This window comes from Aedes aegypti, chromosome 3 (assembly GCF_002204515.2).
Source record: "Aedes aegypti strain LVP_AGWG chromosome 3, AaegL5.0 Primary Assembly, whole genome shotgun sequence".
Classification (NCBI taxonomy): Eukaryota; Metazoa; Arthropoda; class Insecta; order Diptera; family Culicidae; genus Aedes; species Aedes aegypti.
In genome coordinates, this window is record NC_035109.1 from 18,761,704 (window position 1) to 18,782,497 (window position 20,794).

Genomic DNA, 20,794 nt, shown 5'->3' on the forward strand with positions numbered 1-20,794 from the left:
AGATCTCCTGCCTAAATCCTCCAAATTCGGAACAACTGACGACGATAAGCGGCACTCTTTGTTTCCTCACTTGAATCAAAGAGCCTGGGCTAGAGGCTGCTTCGATTTGATGTTCGGAAAATTTGGCGAGAGATGGATATTGTCAAGCGCATAAAATACGGCAGGCTGCGTTGGGCTGATCACGCTGCCCGTATGCCGGAAGAATGACAAGCAAAGATAATATTCAACAGAGAAGCCTGCTATTCAGTTTTATGTTACATGGACACTTCCATATTTACTAACTGGGAGCATTTTCGCAATAATTACCAATTTTGAATGTTTTATTGTTGAGACCAAACATCGAAGTGTAGCTGTTAGATCGTCTCTACTTCCTATGATAAATGAAGTGATTATAAATCGTATGAGTGTTTCGACTTAAAATCACAAAGCTAATTGAAAAATAACACACAACATATTTTTTTCCGGAAATAGGATTTGTTATCGCCGTAGAACATTAGTAAACGGGGGGTTAAAACATCAAATTAATACTACTTTAATAAGCAGTGCATTACAAAACAACAATGTTCGATAACCCAAAACAGGACCCAAACATGTTGTGCAACTTTTCGCTTACTTCCCGTCACATTACACTCAATCGCCAATACTACATCATCAGGAAGAAGCACTAGGTATCGGCTAGCCACCAGTTAATTTTCGATTTACATGCTACCGATTCGCCACACCCAAGGTCATAACATAAACGATCCTTAATTATGTGGGAGGATATCCACTTCGCCACAACAGGTAACCATATTCCACTTTATTCGTACCGCCAGGCGCATAATCCGATCAATCAACTGTTGTTATCGTCCATTCAGACTGCCCGTGAATTGAACGACCGCCGATCGGAAAAACGACGAACCCTCTTCACCGGTCACTATCGAAACCGATAGGCACCAAGAATTGCAGTGCATCGCATTAGTGGGTGCTGCTTTAGCTTATGCTTTCCACGAGGTGGTGGTTTATGCTCACGACGATGCGGAGGAGGAGAAGCTTCGGGTCTCGAGCACGCTGCCGATTACACTTGAAGGGGAATCGCCCATGCGGTTACATGATTTAGAAAATGATTTTCGCTATTGTTTTCAGTTGATGAAAAACGCTCGCTCGAAACGGTTTGCAAACGCGGAGATCTCTCGTATACCTTGTTGGAACGAACGCCTCAGGAGGCAGAAGAACTTTGGAACCTCTTTCAGGAGGTACCCTGAACTGTGTGTGTAGTCACGATGATCCATGAAAAGTGAAAAAGGGGATTCGTTCGGTGTTTGAGGAACCGATCGGTGTGAATTAATTGGGTGAAATTGAACATCTCATTCGAAGAAAATAGATGGAAATATATGCAAAATCTATGCAAATGATGTGAAAGGATAATTGAAAGTGAATCATAATTGATTTTAGTTTTAAGACAAAGAAGAAACCAAATATTTGAAAAAAAAAACTCGCAGAGAAGAAAATTTTAATGTTTTGTGATTTACTGGATTTCATTTGCACGTCGAAGCAGTCTACCAAGTCGCCGAAGGAAGACCAGCACCGCCAGCAGAAGCAGCTGCTAGAGCAGCAAGGAGAGGCAGCAAGGGAAGGACAGAACGAATCCCATCACTGTCAGCAGCCAATCACGAATCGTCATGGATTACATCGGATATACAATGAACATTTGTTTAATTCTTTTCATGGTAAGCTGACCATCGGTGGACTCCATCAAATTCATTCAATAGCCGTGAAGTGTCGGTTGTGGACAAATCTGCGAAGCGTGTCACTTTGGGCATGGTTGAGAATTGCTTAGGCAATGTTGTTCGGACAACATAATAGAGGGATTGATTTATTGCGGTTGTGGGGAGAAAAAAGTAAAACACCCACTTCGGACAACCGACCTAAGATGCTGTTGATGAAATTATTGATCTTTAAAAATTGTATGTTCAAATTGTTTAAAAACAACTAGAATTGATAATTTTTCCTAAACTTTTTAAACATTTATAGAGTGACTACACCCCATTCTGTTTTTGCACGGGGGATGTGTACCGTGCAAAAAAAGTTTTCAGTTCAAAATTTCAAAAACCGTGCAAAAAAAAGTAACACCATTTCTCGACGTTTCAAGCAAAAATAAGGTTTTGGCGGAAAAAAATGTATGGAAACTTTTTTTGCACGGCCGTGTAAAAAAATCCGTGCAAAAACAGAATCGGGTGTATTAAGGTATGTTTAAGAAAACCACAAATTGAACTGTAACACTTCTCTTTTGCAGGAATCTGCCGTCATTATTCCGTCGATTTTCACGAGGTTTTCTACTCCACTCCAAGAAAAACACCCCCAGACCATCACATCACACCTCCATGCTTCACACTTCCTTGGATGTGGCGCTCTGCACCACACACGAGCCCGCCGCTTTCGGTTAGACAGCTCGAGCTTCAGGAGCGCCACATCCAAGGAACGGTGACGCATGGAGGTGTGATGTGATGGTCTGGGGGTGTTTTTCATGGAGTGGAGTAGGAAGCCTCGTGAAAATCGACGGAATAATGACGGCAGATTCCTACATTAACATCTTGCGGGAAAATCTGGAAGTTTCGCTAATCCAGACGGGCCTTGAAGAGAAATTCATATTTCTCTAGAACAACGACCCGAAGCATACTGGAAAGAAGACCAAGTCTCTCTTCCGGTCTTGTCGGATTAAACCGCTGGAATGGCCTCCACAAAGGCCAGACATGAACCCCATTGAGAATTTGTGGGCGATTCTCGATGCCAGGGTTGAAAAAACTGGTGTTACCAACAAAAATAATTATTTTGAAGCCTTGGAGCGCGCCTGGGAAGAACTAGATCCACAACACCTACAAAACCTGGTGAAAAGCATGCCGAAGAGCCTCCAGCAAGTCCTTAAGGCCAAAGGAGGACACATTAACTATTAAATTGCTTTTTTATTTTTCTTAAATAATATTTTCTGGGGCCAAGAAGGAAGTGGGCACTTTTTTTTGTCACTACTTTTTTTTCAATACAAATTGATTTTCTTTTTCTTTGAGTAAAATTCTTTTTTTTATCAAAATTTCGTAAGTGCAACTTTAAAAGAACATCAAAAATAAAATATCACAAAAGATTTAGGTGTGTTAACTTTAATTTGAACCAAATCAATGAGAGAAATTTGAAAACTGGTGAGGTGGGCACTTAATTTTGCCTATCAGTGTATCTCTAAATTAACCTTTTAAATAAAGTCGAGTCTAGTACACGACACTGAAGATTATCATTCAATTACATTAATGTATATCGCTCTCATTCTAGACAATTATAAGTAAAATTAGCAAATGAACCATCGAATTTAATACTAGGATTTTGAAGGTAATGTTTTCTTGAAAATGTTTAATTGAAGAAAGCAATTAGTTGAAAATGTTAAGTATATTTCACTTCTTAAACACGCATAGTTAAATGAAATAAATAAGATTATATTGAACTACCATGAATATGTTACTCCTAAAATTAGCATAGCAGCATAGCAAAACTTAATTGTTGGTGAAAAAACGATTGTCTCACAATCTTAAAAATAATGAAAAATTACACAATTCTCGTTATGACTGAATGACACATGATATTAGTGATAGAATGACACAAAAACGTGTCGTTGAAGATGTATAGAACAAAAAATGTAATTTTACATGTTAAGGGACACGAATTACGTCATTCGGCTCGCTTCTTTCATGTGAATCCAAAAGACGTAAAATCACATGAATTTTTGGGAGTTTGCATGTTACAGACTAAATAAACGAGTCCGAAGGTCAAACATATGTTATGTTTTCAATGTGTTGATTTTAGGAGAAAATATGTTGATTTTATGAGAAAACCAATGCGTCTAAATTTTCTATACAACCATCAAACTTTGTTTTTGGATTATTTTGAAATTTGATTGGTTCACTACTGTTATTCGACGGTCATGCGTCCATTTATATATTGCGACAAATCGGAGTCACATTTTTTCAACAAGTTTTAGGATAAACACCTACTATTCATCCATTGTCATAAACATTCATATGCATAAACAACATTCATAAAATGTTATTCATAATCAACACCTACAAAATCTCCAAATGGGATAGATTTGCATAAACCGGCAAGTAAATGGTTCAATAGCTTTCTATGTCTTTCCCACGTAATCTTTAAAAATAATGGAATCTTTTCTCAGAAAATATTAAAATTTGGCTATATTCTGAATCAACTGAAAATTTTGTATTAACTCTTCAAAAGGTCCCAATATATTTGAACATTTGACAAACTTATTACACAAACCTCTCAGTGTTTTCGTCAAAAAAAAAAAACAAAAAAAAATGTCGTTGTATAGGATAACGGTCGTATTTTGGAACCCTTAAGGAAGTGATTTTGGGTCTCAAGTTATGATTTGCGCAGCGTAACTAAGTCAATCAACATGCCAAAATGTGAAGAAAAATTTTATCTATGAGAGAGAAATACTCACATGGTCATGTAAAGCCTAAAAGACGTCGAAAATAATTCAATTGTAAAACACTGTTTTCCATTATTTTGGTCCTTCCAATACATTTTGGGTCCTCAAAGTATATATGTTGGGCCTCTCGGCATTCACATTCGATTGTAGATAAAGCATAAGAAACTGTTTGATTAATTTGCTTGCGCATAGTTCAATCAACCGATTAACAATGGGGAAACCGAAGGAATTTTACGCTTCTAGCCCAGGAATTTCAAAAAAGTTTTCGTTTACATTCGACAAATTTCTGACGGCTGCAATTCCTGTGTGTAACGTGTCGTAACGGTTGAATGGTTGAGCTGATTGAATTAAATTTATTTCAGTCAAAATTTAGACATTTTCCATGCAGAAATGGTTTATATAAGTATAGGGTTGAGGTTGACCCCCAAGCCTCCTCCCCCTGGTTTGGTTTGCTTTTAGGGGATTTATTTTGCCTTGCCGCCTCACTTTTTCAATAACAATTTGTTTTCCTATAATTTAGTCTACACACAAATCTATCGGAGGTTTCAATAGACAGGGTGTCTACTCGTTTAGCAAAATGAAATTCCCTGATATTTCCAGGTTTTATAAAAATAATTCCAGGTTCAAGAAATACTGTAATTTTATATGTCTAAAATAAATTAATGAACGGAATTTTCAAGTTCATTAGTATGTGTCTTCTTGAAAGTATTTTTTGTACAGATTACGTACCATTTATTTCCATCGGTCGTTTGGATAACTTAGACAGCTTCATGGGCGCTAAATTAAACTTTATTTGGATATGTGGCAATATATCTACAATCTAAATTAACACAAATAATTCGTAAAACTTTTGGATCCAGATTCATTTTTTATGATAGAAACACAGATTATCGAGCCCCTGGGTAATCGCGTTCGACCGTATAACATTTGACTGTGGTAATATGATTAAACTATAAATGTTTGCATTTCATTCGAAAAAGTTCTAAATTAGTCATGATTGTTGCGAAATTTCGAATTGATTGTTGTTCAAGTTCCAGTTTACTTTGGGGTGGTCCATTAATTACGTAAGGGTTTATGGGGGGAGGGGGGGTTGAAGATTTCTTACGCGCCATACAAATTATTTTTGGTTTTCATTCAAAAAATCTTACCATGGGGGGAGGGGGGGTTGAAAAACCGCTAAAATTGCCTTACGTAATTTATGGACAGCCCCTTTTCGAAAAAAAAATTCTGATGTTAAATATTTTTCAATAATTTTAAAAATGAATGAGTTTCTTGAAAATATGAAATTTAGAAACCTCTTTCCAGGAAAAAAGAGATTAAAAAGTAACCAAAAAGAGACCGAAAAGAGACAAAACAGTAATCAAAAAGCGAAACCTAACAGGAACAAGGACAAAATAGTTTAATCAGACCAGACATTTCTCTGAAAATATTTTTAAAACTTTTTTTTTCAAATATTTTTTTTTTTGCGGCATTACGACGACATACCAGCACATCTGGTATATGCCAGTAAAGGACATTGATGTATTACGACGACATTACGAAAGGGAAGGATTCATATCTATATTTAAGATATTCACTCTCCAAAAATTTTCCTAAGGTATTCCTCCAAAAATTTTGTTTTTTATATTTCAAAATAGAACCAAGATTTTTCCATACATTATCACAAAAAATACCACAAGGCTTTCATCAGAAATTCCTTCACATATTATTTCAGATATTTTTTGTGAAAAAAAAACCCTTAGTCCTCGAGGATTTTATCCGGTGATTCTCCAATTAGTTTCTTTTTAGTACATCCTCCAAGACTCCCGTTTAAAACATGTTGTAATATTCAACTAGAAACTTCTCCAGATGCCTCCAAGGGTTTCTCAGGATTTTATTGTTCTTTAGAATTTTAATAAGATTTTGACTACAAATTTCTCTGAGGATACCTTCCTGATTGCTCCTAGGATTTCTTCTCGGAAATTCTTCTATTAATTCTAAGATATTTCTCAAGGAAGTTTTCAAAACCTTTTTCTCAAGCATTATTCTAGGAGTTTTCACCAAGGAAATTTGAATGTAATTTCCCAGAAAGCTGAGAAATAAAAAAAAAATCCTTGACGTAAATTTATGAGTATCTTCTGGTACAGTTACTTATGTAATTTCTTAGGCCACCCTTGTTTAAAGAGGATTTTCAGGAAGACTTTTTTTTTTTTTTTCCTGTGTTGGGTGTATAATCACTGCGACCATTTATTTGATCTATTGTGATACACCACCCATTTTAATGTATAACCGTATTCAAGGTGATAGATTACTATGATTAGTTATCCTCAACTCATGATTTCGGTATTTTCAAAATGGGGAATAATATGTCGTATAAACCGAACTACTTTGAATGGAGCTAAGGACCATATATCAGAGGGCTGTAGAAACCCTTGATCAAGATACTTTAATCTCACAGCAAAAAGTGCAACGCAGTTACACAGAAGGTGTTCAGAGGTTTCTGTTTCCTCACTACAAAAGCGACAAATATCATCTTCAATTCTTTTGATTAGTCGTAAATGATATTTAACTAAACAATGTCCTGTAATTAGTCCTGTGTATGCACACAGGTCTTTTTTTGACAGGGCGAGAAGTTTTTGTGTATTTGATTTATTGGGTGTTATAAACTTTTTAGATTGGCGGGCTACAACAGTTTTATTCCAGTTGGTATTTACCATGGCTTTTTCCCAGTTCCTGAGCTCCATTTTAATGGAGCATGGTGAGACTCCACAGAAAGGCTCTGGCCCTTGTAAATGTTGAGATGATCCAACTCTTGCCAGCTCATCTGCTTTTTCATTTCCTTGTATTCCCTGATGCCCAGGCACCCAGTAAAGAACTATAGTATTATTTACCGATAATTTTTGAAGTAATAGAGTACATTCCCAAACCAACTTCGAAGTACATGTGTATGATTTCAAAGCAGCGAGCGCTGCTTGGCTATCAGAAAAAATGCATATGTTGGAATGCTTGTATTTTCTTTTTAAGCAAATAGAAGCACATTCTAGTATAGCTTGTATTTCAGCCTGGAAGACGGTTGGCCATCTACCCATTGAGACTGATAAACATACACCGGGACCTGTAACACCAGCTCCCACTTGATCGTTTTGTTTGGAACCGTCAGTATAGAAGACTATTGAACCTGAGCGAATTTGTGGTCCTCCCACATCCCAGACAGAGCGATCCGGCTCTACTACATTGTACCTACGATCAAAATTAAATGTCGTTTCCATCCAGTCATTGTTGACTGTAACTAATGGATTAATTAGAACTTTTTTCAAAATTTCCAAATGACCTTTTATGTCACCATCATAAAAAACCGTAGTTCGTTTAAGCCGTAGTGCGGCTTTTCCAGCTTCTAGTTGAACGAATTGATACAGAGGGAGTAGATTAAGCATTGCATCTAATGCTTTTGTAGGTGTGCTGCGCATTGCGCCTGTTATGGATATAGTAGCCAGCCTTTGTATTTTTTCTAATTTTTTTATTGCACTCTTTTCCAAAGTCTTCGGCCACCATACTAATGAAGCATACGTAATTCTGGGTCTCACAATAGCCATGTATATCCAGTGGATCATAGCTGGCCGCAATCCCCATTTATTTCCAAAAGTTCTTTTACTTATCCATAGTGCATTTGCTGCCTTATCGAGTATGTTACTTAAATGTAGACTCCAGTTTAATTTACGATCTAAAATGACTCCCAGATATTTAACATTCGATGAAAGTGTCATTAAAGTCCCTCTCATACGAAGATCAGATATCTTGAATGTTCTTTTCTTAGTAAACGGAATGATGCTTGTTTTTTGAGGATTGATGTCCAGTCCTTCAGATTCGCACCATTTAATTGTGTAGTTTATAGCTGCTTGCATTCTGCTTGCAATGATATTGTCATGTTTTCCTCTGACTATAATAACAATGTCATCTGCAAACCCAATTACTTCAAATCCCTGTGCTTCTAAACTTGCCAGTAATTCATCAACAACAAGTGACCAGAGAAGAGGCGAAAGAACGCCTCCTTGTGGACATCCTTTCACTGCTTTAACAGATATTAATGAACTACCGAGTTTTGCTGATATTTCACGTTTTGATAGCATTTCATTAATCCATTGAACGATACATATGTCAAACTTTCGCTTTAACATTGTCCTCGTCATGGATCTATGAGACGCATTATCAAACGCTCCTTCAATATCTAGAAAAGTTGCTAGTAAAATTTCTTTTGCTTCATACGTTTTTTCTATCTTATCTTCTTCTTCAGGAAGACTTACTCTTGAAGAACTTTTAGAAGATTTCCAAGATTATTGCTACGATAATAAAAAAAAAAAGAAAGATCATAATATCTCGCAGGATATTGCGCAGGATCTCCTGGAACACAGGACGAAATTACTAGAAAATTGTGTTGCTATGGTGTTAAATTGTGTGGAACCTTAAAAGAACTTTTCAATATTCCATGGGAATTTTTTGAGAAATTCATTGAAAAATATTTGGATGAACTCCAGTGATCCTAGGATGAAATGCTGGAGAAATTCCTAGAAAAAAAAAAACTCTAAAGAAACTTAATAACGAAACACAGGTCGAATTGAGGGAATTATTTGAAATGTTCTCAATATATTGACTCGAATAACCCCTCGAGGAGCTTTTGGATCTATTCTTTGGAATAACCGTAGACGAAATGGCGTTGAAATTCTTGTCAAGTCTTCTTGGGAGAAATTCTGTGGGAAACTTTGGATATCTCTTTGATTAACGACTGTAGAATTCGGTTGGATAGTTGTGTGAAAAAAATATCTGGAGGAAGTCCTAAGATAGTCTTTGTTCAAAGTGCTGCCTGAGAAAAATTTCTAGAGGTATTAACGTTGAAATGTTCAAGAATTTCCTGAAGCAAATTATGGAGGAACTCCTGTAAGCATCCTATGAAAAAAATGCTGAAGCAATTTCTTGAAGAATTCATAATAAAATCTCTGGAGATACCACAAGGATATTTCCTGAGGCTGTTCTCGAGAAATACGAGAAGAAATTTTGCATCTCAGTTATCTGCAAGCAAGATAAGGAAAGAAAAGAGACTTTTGGGTTTATTCTACGACTGGCGTGAGGTGACAATTGTCGGTGTCGTATAGCGAGGTGACAATTCTCGACTCGAGTGAAGTGACTCGCCATGTAAATCAAATGGAGAGTCATTTCACTCGAATCGAGAATTGTCACCTCGCTATACGACACCGACAATTGTCACCTCACGCCAGTCGTAGAATAAACCCATTTAGATACTATTTTGGTTAAAATAGAGACTTCAGACACCTTTTATCAAAAATAGAGACTTTTTAGAGACTTGCAAAAAAATGGTATATATAAAGAAACCTGCTACCAGCCCTAGGTATGTTAATCCGTTACCGAATAAATTTAGATACATTAAAAACATCAATCATGTTTCGATGAGCTGATGAAATTTCATACTCGAACGAATTCTCACTGAACAGCTCCATATAGTTTTTGTAGAGCGGCGCAGCCGAATTTTTTTCGAATGAAGATAGTTTTCTGGCAATTAATGATAGCTCTGGGTTGTAACGCAAAAATCCTTTGTCGTGAACATATTCTATCATGAATTACTGCTTCAAAATAATTTCCCTGATTGTGATCGAAATTCCCTGAGAATTCCAGGTTTTTTCCAGGTTGAATTAAATTCCCTGATAATTCCAGGTTTTCCAGGTTTTTCCAGGTAGTAGACACCCTGATAGAGTGTGAAGATTTACCAGAACAATTTTTCCAAAGGCTAAATTGAAAACTGACAAAATTATAAGTTTTTCGTAAGAAAGCACAAATTTGTACATGTTTTAAATATTCCGAGTATTGAAACGAATATTCTTACGATATTTATTGTGGTGGCTACTTAAAGCATCCTCTAGCAGATTATAATGACACTAGACATTAAAACATTTTTTAGTGGTCGAATACGGGGTGGTTCCTATTGCCTCGTATGTTCATATTGCCCCCTCTGCCACTATAACGTTAATAATAAATCGAGCTGTTTAGTGGAATATCTATAAGTAGAAGAAAAACCGAATTTAGTACTATACCATTTAATTCGAAGTCGAGTCTAGTACACGACACTGAAGACGGCCTTACAGTTGAGGTCGAAATACGCGTATCTGTCGAAGGATACAAACTCTAATGGAATTAAATGGTATAGTACTAAGTTCAGTTATTCATCTACTCACTATAACGTATTAATTCTACCCAAAGTGCATGTGCCGATTTTACCCAAAAGGGTGTCAATGTTACCCGCACTTTTAATTGTTTCAACTAAAAATGATTCTACCCCGTTTGGCATAATTGTGAAAAACGTTGAATTGGAACAAATTCCTGTCATTAAGCAAAGGGGGGTTGCTTGCAATCATACGTTCCGCTGTCAGTAATTGATAGGACACACTACCAATCTTCATTTGTCAAGGAAACCAATATCCAATAAAGCACTTTCGAAGCTGTATCATACATAATTCTTGGTACCATTAAGCTCGGGATCTTATAGCGCATTTTTAACAAAGAAGTATTAAACAACTATTAGTGCCAAACAACTATTATGCCAAACGACTATTATGCCAAATGACTTTATGCCAAACGGCATTATGCTAAATGGCATTATGCCAAACAGGGTAGACCTCCTAAAAATGATGAAATACTTTTTTTATTTCAATCACCATTTATCATTAATATAGCTTCGGGTGACCTTAAGCATTTATAGAATTATAACCAATAAGTGATTTTGAACGATCAGGTTAATTTAACAAGCGAAAGTTCACCAATTTGACCAATAAGCTTAAGGTGCAACATCTCGAAATCCAAAGATGATCGTCACAATGGCCGACTTGTGTCCCTTCTTTTCAAAGACATTAAACTGGAGAAGTAGTTGGCAAACGTTTCTGATCTTATTTTAAGCGTTCTGCTAGTGCACAAAGCCAAAATATAAAGCGCACTGTTGTTGGATGCCTTCCTCGCGAGATTAGTGCCATTAAAGTTTTGGTGCCATCCTCAAAGTTCGATTCCAAACTGTTTCACCTTAAGGTGATCCTGATATTCCATAACCAATAATCAGCCCGAGACGCTTTCACCTTTTCGAGACGGATGGGTCATTGAATCTCACTGAAAAAAAAAAAATTGTCATGTAATGTGGTTGGTATAATGACTCGTCTTGAAGGGTTAAGAATTGAGTAAAGATCCCATTCAGAAACAGTTAAGGATCTCATAAGAAAGTGGCCAAGATTTCGTTAAAAGTCAGGATGTACTAAACATTTCTCGCGTTGAGTATCATACAGGCTTATATGCAGTGATCGATTTCTCTTCGTCGATTTTCTCTTTGGCTTAGTATACGAAACTTAAAAGATTTTCGGAACATTTTACGATGCTTCATGTCGGAGGACAATTACTATTTTCTACTAAAGCATAAAGAGCAGTCGAAAACATTGACCCGGCCGAGTAATTTGCAGAAGAGAAAATCGACGAAGAGAAATCGATCACTGTAGATACGCCCTTATGATACTAAACGCGAGATTTCTACAAGTATCTCGTAATAAATCCGCCAAAGACTTATCATTAAATTGGTCTGCGTTAGAAATTCGCAAAAGGTTTTGTCAGTAAACCTTCCATGTTGTTGCTAAAATCCACTAAGATTTTTGAGAAGACTCCGTCAATGACATCACAGAAATCCCAAAAAATTTCGCCACATAAGTTTTTTGACAGACCCGGAGAAGATCAGTAATCAACAAAAATTCGTTAAAGTTAATGTATTAAAAATATTGTCTGTATTAACTTCCAGCTCGTGGCTTGTTCATCTCGGCGTTAAAGTAAAGTTCCCATTAGATTTCAAAGAGAAAATGCCTATTGAGCCTAGACAGCCATAGCGTTAAACGTGCCAGAAAAAAAACAAACTGAGGGTCGTGGTTTTGAATTCCACTAGTCGAGAATTTTCGAGGATTGGATATTTTTTTGACTTTTTGTCTTCGTACCTTCGTACACGGCATACACATGCAAAAATGGTGAGTTGGCATAGAAAGTACTCAATTAGTAACCATAAGTCATATGAACAGAGAAGTATCGATCAAAATTAAATCGATTCAAATTTGTTCCATGAGCAGAAAAGGCCTTCGAAAATAGATGTAACAAAAGTACAAATATTAAAATACATAGGGGAACTTACGTATTCTCGGCAGCTTAAGCCGATGCCGTGCTTCTTTTATAATTTTCTCGGACATCAGCAGACAAATTCCATGTCTGTCTATTTACATTTATGCGTTACTCAATCCTCTATCGATTCACACCGACAGACTTGTCAAAATGCTTTTGGAAACGTTTTTACAACGCTGCGAATATCCCTTGTCAGTGTGACTATTGTCGGCAGCCTCAATCTCTTCGGCAACTTTCCCATAACAACTGCTGGTGAATCTCTTCGGCAGCTCCAAATCAGTCCCATTTTGTGGCGTGCTCATTTGAATTGATGACATCTCCGGCGATATCGTTTGTTTAGTCTCGGAAATCTCGCCAGCGGGAAGTGGGCAGAGCAAAGAATCATCTGAATGTTTCCACTGATGTGTTTTGATAGAAAAATACTGTATGTTTGGCGTTTGAAATTTGGTTGCCGATAATAGTCGAATGGTGCCGAAGCCGTAAGTCTCCCTACCTATGCATTTTTTCTAGGGGAACTTAGATAATATTGCCAGTTTTGTTATCCTCGTGAGTTTTTGTCCGATTGTTGCCTGACATTCGATAGAATAATGTGCAAAATAGGGTAATTTGCAGCTTCGGCACCATTCGACTATTATTGGCAACCAAATTTCAAACGCCAAACTCACATTCAGATGATTCAATGTTCTGTCAGCTTCCCGTTGACGAGATTTCAGCGACTGAACAAACAATTTCATCAGAGATGTTAACAATTCAAAAATACGCCTCAAAATGCGACTGATTTGGAGCTGACGAACAGATTTGCCTGCTGTTCTTATGGGAAAGCTGCCTACGAGAATGAGGCACACTTACAAGAGATGTTCGAAGCGTTGTAAAAACGTTTCAAAAATCTTTTAACATTTATGTCGGTGTCAATCGATGGAGGATTGAGCAGCGCATAAATTTTAACCGACAAAAACGTAATTTGTTTACTGATGTCCTAGAAAATAACAAAGGAAGTTCCGCATTTGCTCAGACTGCCTGCCGAGAATATGCAAATTCCCGTATCTATGCAAATTTCGAGCATAATAGATTTAATAGAACTCGAAATGACGCAAAAAAAAAAAATTAAGAAAATACAAAAAAAAAACAATTCACCCTATGCAATAATTCAAAATCACAGCTTTCCAGCTAATTTCCGACTGTTACTGCAGTGTACAAGATTAATTCTTCCGGCATGCTTCTAGTGGTACCAACGGCCACAAAAAAATAAAAAACAACCTGTGACTAATTAAGTTTTCGTACAGCAACATAAACACGAAACACTTTCATGGCCAATCACAGAACTTACTGGAATTGGAATCGAAACGCAAACTCAAGCTGTGAATAAAATCTCCAAACAATACCAATGTTTCAAGATTGATCAGCTTGATCTATGAGCAAAAGTGCCATGCACTTCCATCTACTGGTTTCACGCGATATACAGCTTATGAAAAGATATCTCACAACTAATAAATTCGCATACTTCTTGAAGCACCACTTCTATACCATCAAATCTGTCATATATAAAGGCAGGATAGTGCGGCCAGCATCGATTCCAATTGATTTAATTAAAGTATGTAATTAACGAGATGCTAAAACTTGAAAAATCCAACATTGAGCTTTGAGTCTAATCAGCTGACCATTAGCGGGCATGACAAACTGTTTACTTGAACGATGTCAAGTGCAGCATTGTCCGTTTCCGTTCCGCCACCCACAATTTGTATATTTAGTTTAGCGCCATCAGCAGTCAGTGATATCGTGAGAACCGACCGCGCGCTGTGAATGGCTTCAGAAAGGTGATATAAATCGGCAACGACGCTGTGCCCCTGACACTGCACCGAACGACTTGGTTTGCACCAACGAATCTATGCGTTCCATTCAACTTCTATTCGTCGTTTTTGTGTTTCGCGCCATAAACATGCTGAAAAAGTTGCTCCCAAAATGCACTCAGCTAGAACTAAGTCCGCGTTGGGTGACTGGCTTGAATATGATTACTGAAACGGACAGTGGCCAAGGGTAAGCTCGAAAGTCGCTGATAGTTATCTCTTGGTTCTCCGGTATGCTTACGCGTTCGATCGGAGTCAAATGTGTGCATTACTTTTCTCCTTCATTTCTGGCCTTTTTTTTCAGATTTCCGTTACCGGCAGCCACTGCCAGTATTACAGCAACCGTGATATCATTCTGACGCCACACCAGCTGAAGACCTATCCGGGCAAGATTTTGTACTACCGACCCCACGAGCTGCCGACCGGTCCGGGGGTTTTGGACAATGTCGCTCCTGCACAGCAGGGAACCGGCCCCGCCGTCGCCACCAGTACCGCCGTGCCCTGGGAAGAGGTGCTGAAGGAAACCGTCTTCCTGGCGCTGAATGATAATAAAACGAGGTGAGTTATTGAAATCGATATACATGAAATGAGAAGGTGGGCAAATGATCGGGTAGGTCAGCAGTCGTAAGTGAATATAATGACGATGACCATTGCATGCCTTTGCACCCCCACGAAAACAAACATTGCAAAGCAGAAAACTGTACCGCGGGATCAACCAGCAGAACGAATCGAATCGTCTAAGAGTGAAATGATATAACATTTTTCGTGATGAACGAAAGCATTGCTGACTTGCAAACCGCGTTGTGTAATATTTTAATTAGAACGTCGGTCCATTAAAATCAATAGCCTGTAACGATACCTACTCGATTCTGTTCCTGATACGCCCCATCTTTCGCTTGAGGTAGCACAATGGGGAATGGGAATTTTCAACTTCTTTCATGACTACCTTTTTCTCGCCCTCACAGCGCCAAATCAGCTGATGGCACGACCACCAATCAACCATTGTACATTGCGCGGCAGCAAAAAGCCATTTACGGGGCGCCCTACATCGGTTCCGTAGACTTGAGCGTGCCTCGATTTGGAGATATTGTGGAACTTGCCCACGGCCGACTGGAGCAAGAACACGACGAATCGTATTTGTTCGTACAGGATGATGCCAACATTCCGGCAGATAATGGACGCAATGTGAGTGCCTACTGGAAAGTTGAACGAATTCGACATAGGGACGAACAACGAGGACATCGGTATGAGCTGAAGTTCACGGTGACTCCAGTTCGCGATTTGCAATTGGACGAAAACGCTGTTGTCAATAGAAGCTTCATCGTACGTGATGAGGATTATCCCAGATATTTCGGAATGGCATCGCCAAACTCGATACCCATGATGAAAAAGAACGATCAATATTTCGAACGAGCTGTGTTCGACCCATTGTTCCCTCCGTACCATTCATCTTTCACGAGTAACAGATATACCCGACCAACTCCAGCGACCATGACATTAGGGGAGTTTTTACTTCAATCTCTGTTGTCGGGAGGAGAAACTACTATCAAATCTCAGACTCATCCGCATTACGCTCCCAACTCATACCGGTTTGGATCAGGCTTCAACAGGATTAAGTTTCCTGACGCTTTCACTACGTCAAGCCAATCTGTACCCAAATACTACCATCATATACATTTCCAACGCCCTTCGATTGCCCCGTTGGCACCAACAGCTCCACCAATGCCTCCATTAATCAAGGAAGTTCAAACTGCTTCCAGCAACCTTCAGCAGGATTATGCTAAGCTGGTCGATTTCCGTGGAGGAATTGAAAACGCAGACTCGAAGCCGAGTGCCGACAACAACCTCCCGGTTCAACAACCTCAATCAGTTCCTCAAAGTCACAGATATCCGCCACTAATGATGCCTCTGCAGCCAACGCACATCCATCACTATCATCACCACCAACAAGGAATGCAACAACAACCCCAAATGGCACAACCACAGCCTCAGCAGCCTCTAATTCTTAGTCAACCACCGAATAACAATCCACCTCCTCTACAACCTCTTCCTCAAAACCTTGTCCAATCGATCCCAGTTTTCAATCCACAAGGGCAGGTTATGTTGAACCACATTCCGATCGCTCCTAGTCACATGATCCAGGTAGCTGCCCCACAAGGCCCCGTAGCTTTTCCAGTACACTTCCAGCTAGTACCTTCGCAAGGTCAAGTCTATGCTCCACAACAACCCGGTGTGAATGCAATACCTATTCGCATCATGCAGCCAGCTCCGGTCCACATCTATCCGGTCAATCCTTATATGCCACCGCAAAACCATCCAGATTACACCACAACTAGACATCCTAATCAAAGCCACCACTATCCACACCACCCGAATAGCATTCCCACCACGCTTAAATTCACCAGCTACAAATACACTCCACAACCTTCAACCAGTCCCTATGCTAGTCCAACTGTTGCAAACTACCGTTATTCATCCCTACCGACAATCCAAGCTTCTCCAGCCGGTCAACGAGAAAGATTCACCGCTTCTAGCTTTCGACCTGTATCCAGCACTCCTGTCTTACCGCACCACAAACTGGAACCGGAGACTGCCGGCAGTTCCCCCATTGACTCCTCATCACCAAAATTCCAGTCATTTGGAATAGAAAACGCAGTCACACCAAAGAGCACAACAGTTGTCCCTATCGCAACGGTCGGAGATCAAAACTTTACTCCATCTATAGCTCATACATCCGTTCATGGCTTCTTCAGTAACTTCCTTGATGAAAAAGGAACTGTCAGTGAAAGTGGAAAACTCTACTCTGAACCGGATCCACTATATCATAAAAGCGTAGGAACAACCCCCATAACCTTTACCACGCCACTCTCCCCGGTATCTCCTTCAGGAGCTTTTACCCATACATCTGGACCAAACTTTACCCCAAAATTCACTCTGAATCCACAGTCCTACAAAGGGGTTCCATCTCCAACAATCGTTCCTCCACAAATAGAAACACCTATCTCATCTACCCTGAAGAGCTATCATTACTTGGCTCACCACGATAGTTTCGATTTCGTCCCATCCAGGGTGGTAGAACTAGCACATGTTAAGAAAATTCCCAAGAAATCCGGAGGCAAACGAAAAGCCCAAGCCAATATGGCTACCCATCACCATGTAACCGTGACCAGCCACAAGCCACTCAAATTCAGTGAAGCGCCAGATTACGCCACGCGACGTCCAGAGTCTCAACTGAGTGTTCAACTTCCTCCACCGGAAAAGGACTTCAACACCTACTATGGCACAGCCAAACAAAATCACAAGGTCCAAAAACCCAAGAACTTCGTTACACAACCTTACTCGAGTTCAACGACTCCCTTCCCAACCTCACTAACCACTCCATCCTCCTCATCAACTGCAAGCACTACCCCAATTCCAGCAACCACAACCCCTAGTGGATCCACAACAGCCACCACTGAAAAGCCATTCACCCAATTCCAACCATTCTTCAAAAACAAGAACGAGAAATCCGACGATATCATCACCACTATGCGACCTCGTCTAGTCATCAAAACTGTCTACAAACCTTATCCTAGCTCATCGTCTACAAACTCAGCAAGTGCCGGTTCAACGGAAAAACCCGTTCTCAAATGGATCCCAAAACGTCCACGGAACAAAAGCAACACCAGCGCTGAACCCTCCTCAAGCTCCACATCATCCTCGGCCAGCATCGAGCAAGTGTCCGCCTCTTCTGAGCACTCCACCATTGAACCCATCCCAGCAAACAATTCCCTTCCTCCGACCTCCTCCGGAACCGCACGCTCAAGTCTCGAAAATCAAATGAACCGACTTCGGGCGTCTCGAGGCCGCTCCCGCTACACTCACCGTCGCGTCACCACTCCTGGAACCCCATCCGCTTCTCAACACCCCATCGCTAAGGTCCACCGTATCCGTACCAGTCCTTCTACATCCACATCCACCTCCACCATCAAACCCATCTCCGGTGTTACTTCGTCTACCTTCGACAGCAATCGACTATCGGACAATCGTCCTCCAACCGATACCGAAGTGAATCAACCCGAAGAAGCACCCGTCGCTCCTCTCAGCCTCAAAAACGCTATCAACGAGAAATCAAAGCGGGACACCGCCACTGAAGAAAACGAAATCCTCGTTGCCGAACCGCTAACCTCGAAACTGTCCAACTCCAAGGAAAACAGCTACGAAATGGTCAAGGCCGAAATCAAGCCCGTGCTGACAAACGCCACCAACATTCTACTGTTCGAAGCCAGCGATGCCAGCGTGGGTCCAACGGGAGGATCCTCACTGCCGACCTTCAACGAGTTGACCATGTCGATCATCAACCACGCAAGGGCGATCGCCAACCAGACGGCCAAACCGGAAGATCTACACGATAAAACGCTGCAGTCTAACGAAATCAGCCACAAGGACGAGCAAACGACGATTCCGATGAGTGCGACTACGATGGTTGCCAGTACGAACGAACCGGCGACCATTAGCGGCGAACAGACGGCCACAACGCATGACGGAGACAGTAACGACGGAACTGATGCGACCGGAAGCAGTAGGAGCGAAACGACTGTTAGTGTAGACAATTAGAAACGGAAGGATGCGAGTGAGTGTGTGTGATTTAGCGAAAGAACGAGATATTAGATAGAGTTTAAGCAAGTGACACCAAATAAGTTCTGATAAGTAATTTATAACTATTTATACATAATAAAGTACTGAACCGAGACCATGAGTGGGTTGAGAAAGAACCAAGAACTGAGAGAACCGCTGGAATAAAACCGATTTACAGATGCGACGCGATTCCAATACAGCGACCAGCTTTTATAAAACATGGTATGCATTAAACAACGAAGCTATGCCACAGAGCTGCTGAAACACCAATGGAAAGAAAATTAGTTATTTTGTTTATGTCAAAATAAAACAGTAATTTATGATTTCTAGTCGGTTTTCGGGTTGCACACGAGCAGTTTCATTCGGATGACAATCCCCTTCCTCTGAGAAAAAAAAAATATTGAAATCAGGAAATGGTGTACCACTGTCTATTAGATATAGAAACGATTCTTCGTGGGAAATAAATTATGCCACGTCTGATAGTCTCTTGATTTTGAATTAGATTATTCCTGAACCTCTGTTGTCATCCCACAGATTTTTTCTAATAAAAAAGGTTCAAACACGTTAGTACTGTGCTGTAAGTACAAGTTTATCATCCCATAGTCGAAACTCATTCTTCAAAACTTAATTAAGAATGTTGAAGCTCAAAAGAGAGAGCTAATTGTGTTTGGGATATTTGTAGATGTTTGCAGGGCTATAATCCCATATCAGACTAAATAATAGCATTCAAACTCACCCTTTTGGAAATTATTTAAAATTTTGAAAAAACCTCATAAGCCAATACCGGCATTGAAAGAGGAAAACAAATTATTACTAGTTAATTGCGAAAAAGCTCAAAAACTTGCTATGCAGTTTGAAAGTGCGCATAATTTTAATTTAGGACTTACTAATCCAATAGAAAGTCAAGTTACTCAGGACTTCGAAAATATTTTCAATCAAGTGAACGTTTTCGAAAATGCCTGGGAGACTGATTTGGAAGAAGTGAGAACTATTATTAAAAAATTCAAAAATATGAAAGCTCCTGGCGATGATGGAATTTTATATATCCTCATCAAGAAACTTCAAGAAAGTAGCTTATCATTTTTAGTTGACATATTTAAAAAATGTTTTCAATTAGCATAATTACCTGAAAAATGGAAAAATGCTAAGGTTGCTCCAATTTTAAAACCAGACAAAAATTCTGCAGAAGCTTCTAGCTTCTAGACATAGAAAAAGAATTCGACAGTGTTTGGCATGGAGGTTTGATTGGAAAATTAAAAAACTTTAATTTTCCAACTTACATTGTTGGAATAATTCAAAGTTATCTGTCAAATCGTACACTTCAGATTGATTATCAGAACTCCAGATCTGAAATACTTCCTGTAAAAGCTGGTGTTCCCCAAGGCAGCATTTTGAGACTAATATTATACAATATTTTCACATCTGACTCACCTGAGTTACCTCAGGGATGTCAAAAATCTTTGTTTGCGGATGACACAGGCCTCTCCGCCAAAGGACGAAGTCTGCGTGTCAGCTGTAGTCGATTGCAAAAAAGTTTGGGTATTTTATCTTCATACTTGCAAAAATGAAAGATTTTTCCTAATGCATCGAAAACTCAGCTACAGTTAACTCTCCCTTACTCGATATTCCGTATCTCGATATCGAGTTAGAGAACCATAGTTAAATTTGGTTTTCATGG

The 20,794-nt window shown here is 39.4% G+C and overlaps 2 protein-coding genes across 2 annotated transcripts in view; one reads left to right on the plus strand and one right to left on the minus strand.

The window, feature by feature from the left end:
* LOC5572517 (nuclear cap-binding protein subunit 1) overlaps nt 1-20,794 on the minus strand; it is a 65,188-nt gene that overhangs the window by 32,588 nt on the left and 11,806 nt on the right. The gene's annotated exons all lie outside the window — the stretch shown is intronic.
* Nucleotides 1,066-19,445, plus strand: LOC5572518 (mucin-6). The gene is made up of 3 exons (XM_021848456.1): nt 1,066-1,709; nt 14,804-15,057; nt 15,465-19,445. Exons 1-3 carry the CDS (start codon nt 1,662-1,664, stop codon nt 19,093-19,095), a joined length of 3,933 nt encoding a protein of 1,310 aa, XP_021704148.1. The 5' UTR covers nt 1,066-1,661; the 3' UTR covers nt 19,096-19,445.